The sequence below is a fragment of the Physeter macrocephalus genome, chromosome 9 (genome assembly GCF_002837175.3).
Source record: "Physeter macrocephalus isolate SW-GA chromosome 9, ASM283717v5, whole genome shotgun sequence".
Classification (NCBI taxonomy): domain Eukaryota; kingdom Metazoa; phylum Chordata; class Mammalia; order Artiodactyla; family Physeteridae; genus Physeter; species Physeter macrocephalus.
Window position 1 is genome coordinate 11,683,588 of NC_041222.1, and position 18,580 is coordinate 11,702,167.

The 18,580-nt window shown below is 53.8% G+C and overlaps 1 protein-coding gene across 5 annotated transcripts in view; it reads right to left on the reverse strand.

Moving 5' to 3' along the window:
* Positions 1–18,580, reverse strand: part of RGS3 (regulator of G protein signaling 3) — a 131,102-nt gene that overhangs the window by 7,326 nt on the left and 105,196 nt on the right. For all 5 annotated transcript variants that reach the window (XM_007109476.2, XM_007109480.4, XM_007109479.4 and 2 more), the window contains one exon: positions 11,253–12,221. In XM_007109476.2, the coding sequence (XP_007109538.2) occupies positions 11,253–12,221 (969 nt within the window). The remainder of the gene's footprint in view (positions 1–11,252; positions 12,222–18,580) is intronic.

Here is an 18,580-nt window from a genome sequence, read left to right on the forward strand (position 1 = left end):
TCCTACAAACCACTCCCACCTCCATGCTCCCACCCCTTGAAGAACAGGGGAGGGAGGGAGACCCCGCTACAGGGAGCAGTCTGTTCATGGAGTGTGGCTGGCTTAGCAGAGCCTCCACCCAAAGGAGTCTCCTCCTGATACACGACTTGTGCGGGAGAGACCAGAAACACAGGATTCATGGCAGTAGGGCAGGCCAGAGAAGAAGCTTCAGTGAAGGTTCTACTGTGTGACTTAGCCGATGGCTGTCCCTCTCTGAGCCTCTAGGGCTTTTAATTTCAAAATGGAGATCATAATGGCTAACCAACTCAGGATTCTGAGGTTTTAAAGAGACCTGGGATTGGTCAGCAGTGTGTTAAGTAAATTATCACACAGGAGAGCACCTCTCTTGCCTTAAAGCTTTCCATGGCTCCCGAGTACCCTCAAGATAATGTCTAAACTCCCTGACATGACATGCAGGGTCTACCGTCTTAGGATCTGGTCAGAAAGCTCCATAACAACCTCAGTTACAACTCCTTTGCTTATCTCTCTGGCCCGACCCCTACTCCAGCAACCTCTTCAAACTGCCCTCTAGCCAGAAGGGATGTCTTCACAGCCCGGTCCCCTCACCTCGGGCTTTGCATGTGCTATTCCTTCCATGGGGGATGCTTTTATGACTCTCCCACCTCCCTTTCCTCCTAAGACCCAACCTCAGGAAAGACCTGACCTCAGGTAAGCTGCTTAAATGTCTCCTCACCTGGGAAGCCCTCCCTGGCCCCTAGACCAAGGGTGTGCCCCCTTCACCCCTTGTGAGGTCCCCACTATACCCAACATGGCTTCTTCCAAATCTGTCTCCTCTACTGGACTGTGAGTCCCCCAGAGCAGGGCCTCTGTCTGCCTTCACCTCTGTCTAGGTCACCTTGACTGGGCCTGGTATACATTAGGAGCTCAAGAAATACTTGTTAAATGAACGAATGAATCAAGAGAGAGGGAAAGCAGGCTGGGAATGATGTGTCTTGAAGGCCTCACTGCTTGATCCAAGGCCTGCAACTTTATTCCCCAGGGCTCCATTGAGCCCACCCCCACCTGCTTGCCTTTGCCCCCTTCCTGGAACACTCTCTCCTCTTCTGCCCAGTCTCTACCTCCTCCCAGTCTGCTACTCCTCGCCTCCTCCAGACCACTCCAGGCTCCTACCAGCTCTACTGGGGCCGCCCTCTGCCGCCCTGCCTGTGTGTGCCCAGCCTCCTCCAGGGGAAACCAGGGCCTCCACAGTGCCACTCCAGAGCAGGAGCACAGGAAATGCTCTGAGATATTGGAGGAGGTAGAGCTAAGGGTAGGCTGGGCTTGGACACTGTGTCCTAAGATAAGACAGAAGGCCCCCAGATGTGAATCGCAGCTCGGACTCCTCATGAGCCATACCCTGGGCCTCAGTTTCCTCATTTGTAAAATAAAGAAGGTGGGCTAAACCTTAAAATACTGCGTTCTCAATTCTGGCAAGAAAAGTGGCCTTAATCCAGATATAGCCAGCAGGGGGAGCTACCAGCCTCAGTGGTGCAACCACCCGCGGATGGATGGATGGATGGATGAATTATAGCTTCATTCATGGAGCTCATGCTGTAGGCCAGACCTCAGAATGGGCATTATCCAGACACTATCTCATTAACCTTCAGAGTAAGTCCATAAAGTAAACAGGACCTCAGAGAAGTTAAGTCACCTGCCCAAGGATTTAAGAAGTGACAGCTGGAATCTAGGTCTGTCTGAATTCAGGGCCTGTGTTCCTCCTCCAGAGGATGCTGCTAGTTAAATGTAGAGGATGGGGCACATTTTGAATGTCTTCAATGCGAGACTCAGGGGAAATGCTGCCTCTTTCCTGAGAACGCTGCCCTACCCGGGTTGTAAACACGTGTGTACGTGCACACACAGGCACACGCCCGTCTGTGGTGTGGGATTCCGGATCTACAGCTTGCAGCCAGGCCTGGGTATAGATCCTGCTGCCGTTGACTTTGGAGACGTTTCCTGGCCTCTCAACTTCAGCTTCTTTAGCTCTAGCAGAGGCATGGTGACGGCCACCCAACCCGCTGTTGAGAGATTCACCAGGATAAAGTCTGGGCCCCCAAGGCCCAACCTGGCACACAGGGTGCCCTCAGTAATCGGGGACCGCCAGCATTCACAGCCCAGTGAACGCTGTCACTGTCACCCCATGCACCCAGGTCACAGTTGTGCTGGGCTGGCTGGGCCGTGCCCGAAGCCCCCATCCGTGGGAAAGGGCCGCCAGCACTGGGCTTCCTCCCATTTAACCTCAGCTTCCGCACTTTATCGGCCCCACACAATGGGCCGAGGGACCACTCCCGCCCCGCCCGGCACCCCCAGCCTCTGCACTGCTGGGAAATGGGCTCTTCCTTCCACTGCTGGGAGGGGGTCATCTTCTCCAGGGTCGGGCCCTCACCAATCAGCCTGACAGAGGGGTCAGGGAACTCTGGCCCTGGGAGTCGGCCCCCAAAGCGGCTAGCGAAACCCACACACCAAGGGGTGCTGTGTGCCAGGAAGAGAAGAAACTGACACAGAGAGTCAGGGTTCTGACTTCCAGCCTCAGAGTGGCTCCCAAGCCTCCTGTCTCCAAGAGCTGCAGTGAGGCCTGTCCAGGGCCCAGCGCGCAAAGGGGCCCCTCCTTCCCATCTGCTCCCCACTGCCTGCTCTGCTCCATGGCCCTCCCTGCAGAAGGGCGAATGGAGGCGAACCCAGAACCACTCAGCCCTCCCTTCATTCCAGACAGAAATCCCTGGGGCATGCCCAGCCCCCCGGCTACCTCCAGGGACTGGAAGAATAATTATAATTCACATTGTAATTATAACTATAATAATAGTCATGGTTAAGAGTTAAATGCTAAACTGCCTGGATTTGAGGGGCTTCCCTGGTGGCACAGTGGTTAAGAATCCGCCTGCCAACGCAGGGGTCACAGGTTCGAGCCCTGGCCTGGGAAGATCCCACGTGCCGCGGAGCAACTGAGCCCACAAGCCGCAACTACTGAGCCTGTGTGCCACAACTACTGAAGTCTGCGTGCCTAGAGCCTGTGCTCTGCAACAAGAGAAACCACCGCAATGAGAAAGAAGCCCGCGCACCGCAAAGAAGAGAAGACCCTGCTGGCCACAGCTAGAGAAAGCCCACGTGCAGCAACGAAGACCCAACACAGCCAAAGATAAAATAAATTTACTTTAAAAAACAATAATAATAAAAAAATAAACCGCCTGGATTTGAATCCTAGCTCAGTCACTTATTAGCTAATTGACCTTAGCCAAATTACATCCCTTGTCTGTGCCTCAGTTTCTTTATTTGTAAGATGAGGATAATAATTGGACCTACCTCACAGGGCCGTTATGAGGATTAATGAACACATGCGGAAGTGCCTGGTACTGGAAGTGCTCAATAACTATAAGCTATGGTGGTTATTGCTGTTATTTACTATGTGCCAGGCAATGTGCTAAAGTGCCATATCATACTTCAATTTAACCTTCTCAACAATTCTAAGAGCTATTTGCTGTTATTTCCCCCAGTTTACAGCTAAGGAAACTGAGGCCCAGAGGAGTCCAGTAACTTGCCTGGGCTCTCCGAGCTGGCCAGTAGCAGAGAATTTCAGGTCTGGCTCCAGAGCCCACCCATGATTGAGGGCTTTTCTGGGAGCAGGGCCTCACCTGATTTCTCCTATTGGTCCTGATCTGACTTCTGGGGCCACCTGGCCACGCCTGGCTGCTCTCTCTGACCCAGACTATCCTGGCGGACCCCCAAGGAACCTTGTAGAAACACTGGAGCTAAACTCTACACTTATTTGTTTAGACAGAGGAAATAGTCCTTTAGGCTTTTTAAAAATAGGAGGCTAGAAGGTATTATCACGTCTTGGAGCTGGAAGGCACCTCTTGTCTGACCTGCAGCCTAGGTGGTAAGCTTAGTGCAGCAGGGCTGGCACCCTCGGCTGACAACCTCTGCCCAACCCAGTTTCCTGCAGGAGGGGAGAATGAAGCACAGCCAGGGAGGGGCCACAGCCTCTTCCCCTCACTGTCAAAGCATGACCCGTGATCCTGGGCCAAGCCAGGCCAGGCTGGGGTGAAATTCAACGGCAGCATCGTGGGCTGAGACACAGATACTCTTGGAGCTCCCCCGGCTCCCAGGAAAAGGACAGACACAGGCCCGTGGATCTGCTCTGCCAGACTTCCAGGGAGCAGCCGGCAAGGCGGGGGTTTGGCAGCAGAGGGCACTGTGAGACAACTCAACCCAGCACAAGGGGCCAGCTTCAGGGGACGACCCGCCGGAGAAGCCTGGGGGATCTTTCCCTCTCTAGACCTCAGGCAGCCCATCCATAAGATGATTGTGGCCGAGCGGACCACCTCTCAGGTCTGTCTGGTTCAGACAGTCCTATACACCGCAGAAATCACTCAGCGTACAAGAGGGAGGAATGACAGGTGAGGCGAGGAGTAACATAGGGACTGTCACCCCTGTGATAGGCAGCATGCGCTCTGGCCAGCCTCAGCTTAGCCACACAGCAGCACAATGACAGGCCCGAGGCCACGCCAGCTCTGTCTGGCCCTCCTGGGTCTCATTCTATCACAGGATCACTGCTGTGGGCACAGAGCTGTCAACACGCTGCAATCTTCCTGAAGCCCTGGGACAACTCCGTGAAGACTTAGCATTCCCATTTTATGAGAGAAATCTAAAGCTCAGAGAAAAAACGTAACTTGGCCTAGGTCTCAGGACCAGGAGGGAGGAAACAGAGTTGAAACATGAATGCAGCCCGTCTGACTCCACAGCCTGAAGCCCTCGCCCCTCTCCTCTTCACCTCTTGCCTGGAAACTGTGATCTGTTGGCATCCATGGACCACCCCCTGGAAAGCCAGGCCCAAGCCAGGAAGACGGAAGTCACAGGAAAACCCGTCGCCTCCCCAGGCTGCCATCCCCCCCCCCCCCCACACCCTGCCCCTCACCAGCAAGAGGTGTGCAGAGTCTGGGGTAGAGCCAGAGACAACTGGACAGGGTGAGGCCACTGTCCAGCTCCACCATCACGTGGCCTGGGACAAACCCTTCTCCCTAGGCCTCAGGCTCCCCACTGTAAGATGAGTACAGCTGGTCCCAGCTCGCGGCAGTGTGGTGAAGGCTAGAACGGGGAGCTGGAGGCGCCTAGCGAATGCTGGGAGAACCGTTACTACTCTTGCTATCCTCCTCCCCCTCCTCCTCTTCATCACCATCATCATCACCATCATCATCAACACGATCCCCATTTATGGAGCACCTAGCAGGTGCTGAGCGCCAGGCACTGCCCTGAACACTTTACCCGAGTCAGGCTCTTTAATCTTCCCAGCAACGCTATGAAGGAGGTATCAATATTATTTACTGATAATACCTATTTTACTGATGAGGAAACTGAGGGACAGAGAAGGGCAGGGACTTGCCCAAGGCCCACTGCCAGTGAGGGGTGGAGGGAGACCAGGGTACCTGTCCAGCCTAGACTTCACTTCCCCCTGACAAGGGTTAGCTTCTTACTGAAGTTGGCTGTCTGGAGGGAGCAGGATATGAATGATGATGAGGGACTTGAGGCCTGGCAAGCAGAAGCCACATGGAAGGGTAGCCACCGAGGGGCTAGTGGCAGCCTCTGAGGTCCCTGCCAGCTTAGTTACTCAAGCCCAAGAAAGGAAGCAACAGGCCAAAAGCGGGTGGGGGAGGGGAGGAGGCCAGTAGGAAACTTCGGCGCCCAAAGGAGGAAGCTGAGACAGGAGAGGGCTGGCCCAGGCCTGCTGGACTACCAGGTGGAAGTATCTGCCCCCAAAATAGGAGCTGAGATCAACGGATTTAGGGAACTAGAAATGTACTTGAGAATGTACGTGAATTTATCCGTCTATAAATATTTGTATTGGAGCAAGGGGGGCAGGGGACGTAACTTGGAAGGGTCTGGTAGGGGCACTGAAATTGGGAGGCCCAAGGTAGGTGGCAAGCCCTTAGACTTCAGCCGTCCTCCAGAGGAGAGTGTCCAGGCCTGGCCTGAGTCAGCCTGAAGCCTCACCTCAGTAGGACAGAGTTCTGGACTCTTTCCTATAGAAGCTGCCTCAAGAAATGGCCTAAGATGGTGATACTCAAACTATGGGGAACGTTCCAATCCCTGAGGGGCTTGTTTAAAATGCAAGGTCTGGGACTTCCCTGGTGGTGCAGTGGTTAAGAATCTGCCTGCCAATGCAGGCGACACGGGTTTGAGCCCTTGACCGGGAAGATCCCACATGCCGTGGAGCAACTAAGCCCGTGCGCCATGACTACTGAGCCTGCACTCTAGAGCCTGCGCACCACAACTACTGAGGCTGTGTGCTGCAACTACTGAAGCCCAGGAGCCTAGAGCCCGTGCTCCGCAACAAGAGAAGCCACCACAGTGAGAAGCCTGCGCACCGCAACGAAAAGTAGCCCCCGCTTGCTGCAACTAGAGAAAGCCTGAGCGCAGCAACAAAGACCCAACACAGCCAAAATAAGTGAATAAATAAATTCATTAAAAAAAAAAAAAAAAAAAAGATCCTGCAAGGCTCGCAGCGTGGCCAAAAAAAAATTAAAAAAAAAAATAAAAAATAAAATGCAAGGTCTGGGCACTGCCCCCTTGAAATCCTGATTCCAGAAAATCTGATTCCAGATTCTGGGGTAGGGGGACTTAGAAATCTATATGTTAATAACCTATTCCCCAAAGAAGATACACAGATTGCCAACAAACACATGAAAGAATGTTCAACATCACTAATCATTAGATAAATGCAAATCAAAACCACAATGAGGTATCACCTCACACCAGTCAGAATGGCCATCATCCAAAAAATCTACAAACAATAAATGCTGGAGAGGGTGTGGAGGAAAGGGAACCCTCTTGTACTGCTGGTGGGAATGTAAACTGATACAGCCACTATGGAGAACAGTATGGAGGTTCCTTAAAAAACTAAAAATAGAACTACCATATGACCCAGCAATCCCACTCCTGGGCATATACCCTGAGAAAACCATAATTCAAAAAGAGTCATGTACCAAAATGTTCACTGCAGCTCTATTTACAATAGCCAGGACATGGAAGCACAGGCCCAAGCCAGGAAGACGGAAGTCACAGGAAAACCCGTCGCCTCCCCAGGCTGCCATCCCCCCCCCCCCCCACACCCTGCCCCTCACCAGCAAGAGGTGTGCAGAGTCTGGGGTAGAGCCAGAGACAACTGGACAGGGTGAGGCCACTGTCCAGCTCCACCATCACGTGGCCTGGGACAAACCCTTCTCCCTAGGCCTCAGGCTCCCCACTGTAACATGAGTACAGCTGGTCCCAGCTCGCGGCAGTGTGGTGAAGGCTAGAACGGGGAGCTGGAGGCGCCTAGCGAATGCTGGGAGAACCGTTACTACTCTTGCTATCCTCCTCCCCCTCCTCCTCTTCATCACCATCATCATCACCATCATCATCAACACGATCCCCATTTATGGAGCACCTAGCAGGTGCTGAGCGCCAGGCACTGCCCTGAACACTTTACCCGAGTCAGGCTCTTTAATCTTCCCAGCAACGCTATGAAGGAGGTATCAATATTATTTACTGATAATACCTATTTTACTGATGAGGAAACTGAGGGACAGAGAAGGGCAGGGACTTGCCCAAGGCCCACTGCCAGTGAGGGGTGGAGGGAGACCAGGGTACCTGTCCAGCCTAGACTTCACTTCCCCCTGACAAGGGTTAGCTTCTTACTGAAGTTGGCTGTCTGGAGGGAGCAGGATATGAATGATGATGAGGGACTTGAGGCCTGGCAAGCAGAAGCCACATGGAAGGGTAGCCACCGAGGGGCTAGTGGCAGCCTCTGAGGTCCCTGCCAGCTTAGTTACTCAAGCCCAAGAAAGGAAGCAACAGGCCAAAAGCGGGTGGGGGAGGGGAGGAGGCCAGTAGGAAACTTCGGCGCCCAAAGGAGGAAGCTGAGACAGGAGAGGGCTGGCCCAGGCCTGCTGGACTACCAGGTGGAAGTATCTGCCCCCAAAATAGGAGCTGAGATCAACGGATTTAGGGAACTAGAAATGTACTTGAGAATGTACGTGAATTTATCCGTCTATAAATATTTGTATTGGAGCAAGGGGGGCAGGGGACGTAACTTGGAAGGGTCTGGTAGGGGCACTGAAATTGGGAGGCCCAAGGTAGGTGGCAAGCCCTTAGACTTCAGCCGTCCTCCAGAGGAGAGTGTCCAGGCCTGGCCTGAGTCAGCCTGAAGCCTCACCTCAGTAGGACAGAGTTCTGGACTCTTTCCTATAGAAGCTGCCTCAAGAAATGGCCTAAGATGGTGATACTCAAACTATGGGGAACGTTCCAATCCCTGAGGGGCTTGTTTAAAATGCAAGGTCTGGGACTTCCCTGGTGGTGCAGTGGTTAAGAATCTGCCTGCCAATGCAGGCGACACGGGTTTGAGCCCTTGACCGGGAAGATCCCACATGCCGTGGAGCAACTAAGCCCGTGCGCCATGACTACTGAGCCTGCACTCTAGAGCCTGCGCACCACAACTACTGAGGCTGTGTGCTGCAACTACTGAAGCCCAGGAGCCTAGAGCCCGTGCTCCGCAACAAGAGAAGCCACCACAGTGAGAAGCCTGCGCACCGCAACGAAAAGTAGCCCCCGCTTGCTGCAACTAGAGAAAGCCTGAGCGCAGCAACAAAGACCCAACACAGCCAAAATAAGTGAATAAATAAATTCATTAAAAAAAAAAAAAAAAAAAAGATCCTGCAAGGCTCGCAGCGTGGCCAAAAAAAAATTAAAAAAAAAAATAAAAAATAAAATGCAAGGTCTGGGCACTGCCCCCTTGAAATCCTGATTCCAGAAAATCTGATTCCAGATTCTGGGGTAGGGGGACTTAGAAATCTATATGTTAATAACCTATTCCCCAAAGAAGATACACAGATTGCCAACAAACACATGAAAGAATGTTCAACATCACTAATCATTAGATAAATGCAAATCAAAACCACAATGAGGTATCACCTCACACCAGTCAGAATGGCCATCATCCAAAAAATCTACAAACAATAAATGCTGGAGAGGGTGTGGAGGAAAGGGAACCCTCTTGTACTGCTGGTGGGAATGTAAACTGATACAGCCACTATGGAGAACAGTATGGAGGTTCCTTAAAAAACTAAAAATAGAACTACCATATGACCCAGCAATCCCACTCCTGGGCATATACCCTGAGAAAACCATAATTCAAAAAGAGTCATGTACCAAAATGTTCACTGCAGCTCTATTTTAAGTCAGAAAGAGAAAAACAAATACCGTATGCTAACACATATATATGGAATCTAAAAAAATAAAAAAATGGTCCTGAAGAACCTAGGGGCAGGCCAGGAATAAAGACACAGACGTCGAGAATGGACTTGAGGACACAGGGAGGGGGAAGGGTAAGCTGGGACGAAGTGAGAGGGTGGCATGGACTTATATACACTACCAAATGTAAAATAGATAGCTAGTGGGAAGCAGCCGCATAGCACAGGGAGATCAGCTCGGTGCTTTGTGACCACCTAGAAGGGTGGGATAGGGAGGGTGGGAGGGAGACGCAAGAGGGAGGAGATATGGAGATATATGTATATGTGTAGCTGATTCACTTCGTTATAAAGCAGAAACTAACACACCATTGGAAAGCAATTATATTGCAATAAAGATGTTAAAAAATAAATAAATAACCTATTCCCCTGGTGATTTTGGAGCACATCAAAGTGCTTACAGATGAGAAAACAGATCCAGTCCCCATTCCTTTGGGATTTAGTTCCAATTCCTGGACACAAAGTTTAAGGCCCTTTTCTGGAGGGCCCCAACCGGCCCTTCCAGCCCAACCACCTTGCAGCAGAAGGTGTCCTCCCACGTGCCCAGAGGCCTTATTGCTGGTGGCTGAGAAGCTAAGAAGGTTTCTGAGGCCATGGCCCAACTTGGTGGGGAAATGTGCTGGAATCCATTAGTCATGTCTGCCATGGGTTTGGAGGCAGAAGTGGCAGAATGAGTGCCACCCATCTACCATCCCTGCACTGTAGAAATCCCTTGTTCTAGCTAAACTGACTCCTACAGACAGTTTTGTCCAGGTCATGGTCTTTCACAGAATGCCTACCCCATCCTCTTTTTTTATTCTAAACCTGCCCAACCTTCAAGGCCAGACTGAGGAGCATCTTTTGCCAGAAGCCTTCCCTCATGCCCCTAGGCCCTGGGGTCTCTCCTCCCTGAGTCTGCACCTGCCTGGCCTCACAACAGTTGTCATAACAACACCTTGCACCACACTGGCTGTGAGCACCTCCACAGCATTCGCCTGGCGCCTGCACGAATGTCATCAGGCACTGGGCTCTTTGGGTTCACCCTCAACCACCATGGGATGTGAGTGCTATTAATCTCTGCTTTTCAGAGAAGACACTAAGGCCCAAAAGAGCTGAGTGACTCACCCAAGGCCACACAGTTAGTAAGGGACAGAGCCCAGGCTCAAGCTGGCTAATGGGCTTCATGGCCATGATGCAATCTTTTCACTGTTAGCCCACCTTCGGGGCCCACACAGAAAAAGCATTCCTCACAGGCTGAGATCAGCCTCACACATTTCTGTGGCCCCTGCTGTGGCAAAGAGCACAGGGCCTGGCACACAGCAGGGAATCAATAAACACTTATTCATCTATTTATAAATATTTGCAAGAGGCAAAGAGCACAGTGGTTAAGAGCTCCAGCCCTGGAGCCACATTCTAATTCTGATTCAGACTTTTATAAATCGTGCGACCCGGTGCAAATCAGATAACCTCCCAGTGCCTCAGTTTCCTCACAACAGTATCTACCTCACAGGGCTGTTGTGAGAGTTAATGAGTTCCTGTAAATCGCTTAGAATAATGCCAGCACAGAGGAAATATGTGTTGTCATGCTTGTTGGCTGATAGATTTCTAGTCTGGCTAGGCCTGGACCAAGTGTAAAGTATAACTATTTCTCCAGTTATGATGTTGGATCTTTTAGATCCAAATACACCTGCTCTACTTTCTGTGGGTTCCCCCAGTACAACGGAGCTGTAAGAATATCTGGAGTCATAAAGTCCTGGGTTTAAGTCCAGGTTCTGCCTTCTTGGTCCCTCTGGCCCTCAGTTTTATCCTCTGTCAAATGGGTGGAAGGCTCATTGGAAGGCTGAGAGAAGAACAGAGGTGGGACAAAGCAAAGGCTCATTCCCTGCAGCTCCTGGACGCACGCTCCCTCCACCCCACCCTGTCGTGTACCCACTCCCCCTCCACCCTTGGCCCCCTTACCTTCCTGTGTCCTGTGAAGAAGAGGGAAAGGTGGTGCATTGAGCCACCGTTGCGGCCCAGTTCCTTCTTGAGGGTGCGGGGCGAAGGCATGGCCCAGGTGGACGCGGTGCCCTCTCCATCTGAGCAGTGCAAGGTAGTGTCGGAGGCGAAGCAGGGCCCGCGGGCCTCCTGCAGCAGGCTGCCCTCGCTGTGCGTCCGGCGCCGCAGCGAGTTCTGCACGCGCAGCGAGAGGCCTCCCTCGACACCCTGGCCCGTCTCGATCATGCTGCTGCGCTTGGCCTCACCACGCTCTCCATAGTTGTCATCACTTGTGTCCTCGTCCTCGTCCTCCTCTCCCTCCTCGCCCTCCTCAGCCTCTTCTGCATCCTCCTCATCGCCCGAGCTGCCCCCCTCCGCCCCTGCCTTCTGACTGTAGGTGCTATCCAGCCGGACCTCGGGGATCACGAAGTTTGGCCTGGAGGCCACAGGCGAGTCTCCTGTGGCTGCTGGTGGGTCCCCAGAGCTCGTGGTCTCCTTAGCAAGGGGCTCAGCTGCCAGGGGGTCCTGGCCGGGGGGCAGGTCTTGACGGGGCAGAAGGTCCTGGGCAGGGGGGTCCTGGATGTCAGGGAGGTCTTTGCTGATTAGAGGGTCTTGGCTGGGAGAGGGTTCTTGCCCAGCAGGAAGGTCCTGGCATGGAGAGAAGGCTGGGGCTGTAGGGTGTTCCTGGCATGGTGAGGAGTCCTTGCTTGGCAAGGGTTCCTGGCCCGGAGGGGACTCTTTGCAGGAAGGTGAGTCTTTGCTGGATGGTGATTCTGGGCCAGCAGAAGGTTCCTGGCTGGAAGAGGAGTCCTCTTTGGGTGGAAGGTCTTGTCCTGGAGGAGGATCCTGGCCACAGGAGGGGTCCTTGCTGGGTGAGGGGTCCTCGGCACCCAGCCCCTTCCTTTCCTCCAAGGGCATCTCCCTCTTCTCATCTGCCTCTGTCTCAAACATCTGTGAAATAAAGAGAAAATGAGGAAGGCTCACAAGCGGAGGCTACTGTGCACAAGCCAATGTCACAGAGATTGAAACAAAATCAAGCAGTGACCCAAACCCCACACTCTACACTGTGAAAGCCGAAGTGCCACATGGAAACCTGACAGTCCCTTTGGCGTAACTGAATATGGGCTCCCACCCTTATTTCCTTGCTGGAAACTTCTGCTCCATCAAAACATGGTTGGTCATTTAAGGGAGAAGAGGGAGAGGTTAGCTACCATTATCTGGCTCCTACCATATGCCAGGGGCCATGGCAGATTAAACCCCTCGTATGTAATCTTCCCAGTGGCCCTCTAAGGGAAATGTCATGGTCCCTCTGTGAGTAAGTCATGCTGTGAATAAATGAGGAGCCGGACAGCCTTTGCCTTCATGGGCCAGAATCAAACCAAGCCCCAAGCCAGAGCAATCACCAAGTGGGAGAATCCTGGACCCAGCCAAAGGATATCTTCTACCGGAACCAAAGGTTTTAAAAAACCTTAGTGAGTCATTCAAATCTGAACTTGCTCTGAATGTTTAGATCTTTCTGAAACTAATAAACTGGAATAAAACCAGAACTTCAAAATATTTGCTCACACCTGGACTAGACAGATGTCACAGACACATGGAACCTCACTGAGGGATCATCTGCCCAGTGCTTTTGAAACTGTGTTTGGAGGAACCTCAGAAGTTCCACATACAAAAAAGGAAAGCATTTCCTGCCCCACATACAACCCTCAGAACGCTTGGAGTTTTTGCTGGGTTCCTGCAGATTTCATTTGCAAGGGGAAAAATGGTGCCCTTGATGGAGTGTGAAAAGCAGCTATCTCACAGGAAGTCTGGGGCTCAGAGAAAGTCAGGGGTGTCTCAGTGTCACAGCCACAAGGGAAAGTCGGTCAGGCCTGGGCTAGGCTGGGTCCCTCATCACAGTTAAGCACTTGGAATGCTGGACTTAGAACTACTCAGAGCCCAGGTTTCATCTATGAAGAGGCCACAGCACCTAGAACTAATGAAAGAGAAAGATGCCACACATGCCTGGGAACTATACAGTTACGCACGCGCGTGCACGCACATGCACGCAGAGGTGGAAAATTTCAGGGCTAAATACCTCAGCACATAGGTTAAGAGGTCTTACTGTAAAGACCACAAATGTCCACTTGATGGATGAGGAAGATGATCCCAGAGAGCAGCGACTTATGCACCACTGCACAGCTGCCAGAGACTGCAAGGCTATGCCTGCAGCTGGAAATTAGTTTAAGCCCTGGACCAGCCAGGACTCACATCTGGGAATCAGTGGCCCAGCCACAGGTTGGGGCAGCTGCAGGGTGCTGCACGCACGTGTCAGAGGTCACAGTGGCATCTGGGAGCACCAGAGCAGACGTGAAAGCCCGGTGCGGGTAAGAGCACCGCCTGGGAGGATGACGGTGAAACGTTCTGCCCATCCACCACCCTGGGCGGTGGGGTGCAGAGAGAGTTGCTGAGCCAGGAGGGGAAGCCTCAGAGGACTCTAGGACCATCTGGCCAGGGTCTGGTTCCCAGGCACAGCCAAAGACAGGGGTCCACTCACCAGGAGGACTTCCTGCCCGCAGCTCCAGGACAACTCCACCCGGGAACCCCTTGGACCTCATTGCCTCAGACGCTGGAACTTCAGCGATCCCAAATCTCCACTGCACAGATGGGGAGGCTGAGGCCCAGAAAGGAGCAGGGGCCAACCTAGAATCACACAACGGGGCCAGGATAAGCCAGTCCCTAAACCCTCTGGGCCTCAGGCTCTCCAGCTATGAAATGGGATAACCAACGTACCCAAGTGACACGCCGGGAGAGTAGACTATAAGAAGTCCAAAGCTCTGAAATAGGATGATGGTGGTGGCAGTCATGGTGATTAAAACAATGGTCACGAACCTCAAACAGTGACACATCTTTCCCATGGAACCCTGGAAGCAAACTGTCAAACTCCCAGAGTCGAAGTTGGCAATTGTGATGCCAGGAGCCCCAATCCAGGAATCTCATCTGGGAACCTTAGTTTGTTCCCAGGGGGTCAGAGAGACCCTCCACTGCACGGACAGGAAGACAGAGGGCCCAGCCTGGACAGTGACCTAGGGACTTGCCCAAAGGCACCCATAAACCCAAGGCTAAAAACAAACAAACAAACAAGCAAACAAACAAAAAACCCAGGGCTAAGCTGGGGTTAAAGCCTGGCCTCTGGCTCCTTCTTCCCAGGCCCACTTCGGATCTGTCCCCAGAGCAGCCCAGTCCCCGGCCGGCTGTCTCCCACCCACCAGGGAGCCTTCTCCCTCAAGAAAAACAAACTTCGGCAGCCAGCCCCTAGGTGCCCTACATTCTCTCACCTCCACTCACCCCGCCAGACCCCTCCATCTGGAAGGATGGACTAGGGAAGCAGCAATCGGTGCCCTCGGGGCCTGGCACTGGGCCCTGAGAGGGGAGCAGGCTGCACTTCCCCTTTCCCGGGGGGGCGGGGGCGGGCCCGGGCCTGTGCCAGCAGTGACTGCGCTGAGCCTGCCCACCCCCCACCTCCGCCCCCAGGGAAAGTGCAGCAACAGACCCCAAACCAGAAATGCAAGTCAGACTGCCTCTGCCAGTCCTGCCCTAAACCGAGGCCCAGCCAAACAAAGCCAGGAGGGGAAGTGCCTCGGTCCCCAGGGGGCCCCCACCCCAGGGACGCCGAGAAGCCACCCAGGACCGAGGGCTCTCAGAGCGCCCGGCCCTTCCTGCTCAGACTGCCCGAGGTGGACTTTGGTTTTGATTCCAGCGGTGTCATTTCCCAGCCGTGCGAGAAAATGGCCAAGCCTCCCGACTTCTCCAAGCCCAGCCCCGTTTCCTTACCTGGAACAGAGCCATAATATCACACCAGACTCACAGGACTAAGTTAGTGTTCTTCCCAGGGCCCAGCCCCAGAGAAGCATTGGATAAAGTGGGAGCTGTTACTAGTCTAGGCTTATCTTAGAGATAGGGAAACTGAGGTCCCAGGGCCTAAGGAAATTACCTAAGAAATCCGAGGCTGATTCAGTATTAGAACTCCCGCCTCCCGGCCAACGGTCTCTCCCCACTTCCTTGGAGCCTTGCACACAACGGTTTGGGGCCCCAGGGGTCTTGAGGGAGGGGGGGCAGGCTGTGAGCACTGCTGGAGGCCCCTCACCCAGGCCCACCTGCCACAGGGCAGACACTGGCAAACAAGGACCAGAGCTCATCGGTTCCATCCTGTGCTCCTGGACGGGGCTCGTGTGAACACCTGAGCCCGGTGTGGTCAGGCCTGTGTTCCCGGGAAAGCTAGGGCGGCATTGGGTACCTGGGGGGGAGGGGGCCTCTGAAACCCTGGGGGAGAGGGTGGCAAGTGGGAGAATTAGGACAGGAAAAGAAATAAAGATGAGAGCCATAGTACAGAATGGATGCCAGGCGTGGGATCGTCCTGTGAGCGAGCGAATGACACGGGCAGAGCCGCACTACGTGAAACTGCCCTGGGCGGTGTGAGCAGGACATGTGGCGGGAGGACTGGGACATGGCATGCATACCCGCAGTCATTCATTCTCCAAGTCCTGAGTTAGGCCCTGGGGTGGGGATGGGGGCAGCAGAGGGCAAGTCAGACACAGTCCCTGCCCTCAGCTGAGCAGAAAAACAGAGGTTAGACAATTGGTCTTAATGAGTGTGGTGAGTGCGCTCATGGAGACAGTGCAGGCAGCTGGGGACACCCAGTTAGGCAGCTGTTACAGCAGCTTGGAGTGACAAGAATCCAGCCAAGGCGCCCCAGAGACCAGCCTGCTGGCCCAGGGCCCTGGGTCCGAGCGCTCCGTGCAGCTGCCCCTCTTCTGCGGGGAGTGTGTATCTCTCCCATCCATCACTTCTTTGGCTTGGCTGGACCAGGGCTAATTCTGTGCATGCCTCTCCTGCTAGAAGCACTCAGGAAATGAACCAGGCCCTCTAAGTGGAGCCTCTGTTTACGACATAATCAAATCCTCTCCCCAGTCCAATCCAGGGCTCCGAACAGGCTGGGGAAGGGTGACAGGTGTGACATCCAGAGGCCCGCTCACACCAGCTACGTCCCCTGGGCCCTAGACCCCCACCTGCTATTGGGGTTGAGGGTGGTGGCGGACTGCCGGAAATAACTTGCCCAGTGTCACACAGCTACTAACCGTGGAGCCGGGTAGGCTGACCCCAGAGTCAACCTGCAGCTCGTACTCTGAGATGACTCATCACATCTACCACAGATGCCGCGCTCCTCATCTGCCCTCAGAAACCACTTCCTGCACTGGGCTGGGCTGGGCTGGGCTGGTGGAGGTCAGGGGGTGGGGGGCGGACTGGGGTTTCCCTCCATCTCAGGGTGGCCCTTACAAAGGATTTTCGGAAAGAGCCCTGGACATAATGCCGGAAGACCTGGGCTGGAATCCTGACCCCATCATTTGCTAGCTGTGTGATCCCAGACTATCACTTCTGGGGACCAAGCCTGAGAAAGGACAGGAAAGTGCTCTGTGAAATGGAAAGTCGTCGGAGAGAAAGGGAGAGGCTACTAGAATTCCCACATGGCCATCTGACCTCCAGGCTTGCCTTTTGAGACGGGGTTGCTCCTTCAAGTCCGGCATGCCTCTGGGTCTCTGGCTCGATGCCGGCTTCCAGGAACCCCTGCCCAGCCTCAGTCCAGCTCCTCAGGCCTGGCTTCTTGACGCCCAGAGGCTGAAGCCACCGCCCTGCCACAGAGGCCTCCCGGCTGTCCTCCTTCCCTGCCCCCACTGCAACAAGTTTGGCAAAGTCCAGGAGAACGGAGGCAGCACCTTACAGTGGGGAGAGCTCTGGACACTGATCCCCACTTCACACTTACTGGCTAGGTGACCTCGGGGGTAACCTCTCTGGGCCCGTTTCCTTAGCCGTAACACAGGATGCTGTGAGAGGAGTGACTGAGTTGATGTACACCCAGAGCTCGGCACCGTGCTGGTACACAAGCACTCCACAGGCGGCAGCCGCAACCACCGCAGCACGGCCCGCCTTGACATTTCCTTCCCTGGGTTTCCTCCGACTAGCCGATGACCCCCCTTCTCCGCTGCATCACGGGCCTCTTGGCCTGTGTCCTGCTCCAGCCTCCTCTCTCAGCTCAGGCCCACACGCTCCCTCGAGCACTCATCCACTCCCCAGGCAACAAGCACCATCCGCAGCATCTGGTCATGGACAACACCCAGTCCCTGCTGCCAGCCCAGACCTGTCCTTTCTCAGAATGTTCTAGGCTCTGTGGATACAAGAATAAGAAAGACGTGATCCCTGTACTGATGGAGCTTACAGGCTGGAGAGGAAGGCCTGGCATGAACCAAGTCATCACCCACAGAAACAGTTTGAAAAACACTGATCCATGGTGAAGGAAAACTGTAAGGTCCCGTGAGAGAATAAAGGGGCGTGTGGGAAGGGCCACCCTGTGGAAGGACACTGAGGCTAAAATCTGCTCAGTGGGCAGGGACGAGCTCATGAGGGAGCAAACAGCACAGGCAAAGGTCCCGAGCCGGGAAGGTGAGCACCCTGGGGGACAGAGAGGACACCCACGTGGCTGGAGCCCAGGCACGGACATGGATACCTCCTTCCAGATATCCCACCAGTGCTCCCAAGTCAATGGACCCCACGCTGAACTCCTGACCTTCCCCCAAGTCCATTCCTCCCCTCGGAGTCTCTGTATCAATGATGCCACCGCCTGCCTGAACCAGAGACCTGGGTATCGTTCTCTCTTCACTGCCACCCCACGGCCAATCACCAAATCCTCCCTGACGGTCTCTCGTAAAATCCAAAGAATCTTTCCACTGGGGGAGGTTATGTGTGCACAGGGACAGGAAGTATTGGAAACTCTCTGTACTTTCCTCTTAATTCCTAAAACTACTCTGAAAAATAAAGTTGATTAAAAAGAAAGGAAAGAATCTACTCTCACCACCTCCACTTACCACCACCTGCCTCAAGACCACGACATCTCGCACCGGCATTGGTGCTGACCTCCCAGCCGTGGTCCACACGCCCCTCTGCTCCTTCTCTGTGCCCTGTCAGAGGAGGCTTCTAAATGCAAATCTGGCCCTGTCACTCCTCGGCTTAAAACCTTGACGTGGCTCCCCAGTACCCTCCGGATAGAGCCCAAATTCTGTAGCCCTGGAAGACACTGGGCTTTGTCTCTCCCTCTAGCCTCACCTCTCCCCACTCCCCATTTTACGTGTTGATGATGCGTGAATGAATGAATGGACGGACGAATGAATGGGCAATCCAATAAACTTCACAGACCATCTAGATTCTTTTTTTTTTTTTTTTTTTGGCGGTACGCGGGCCTCTCACCGCTGCGGCCCCTCCCGCTGCGGAGCACAGGC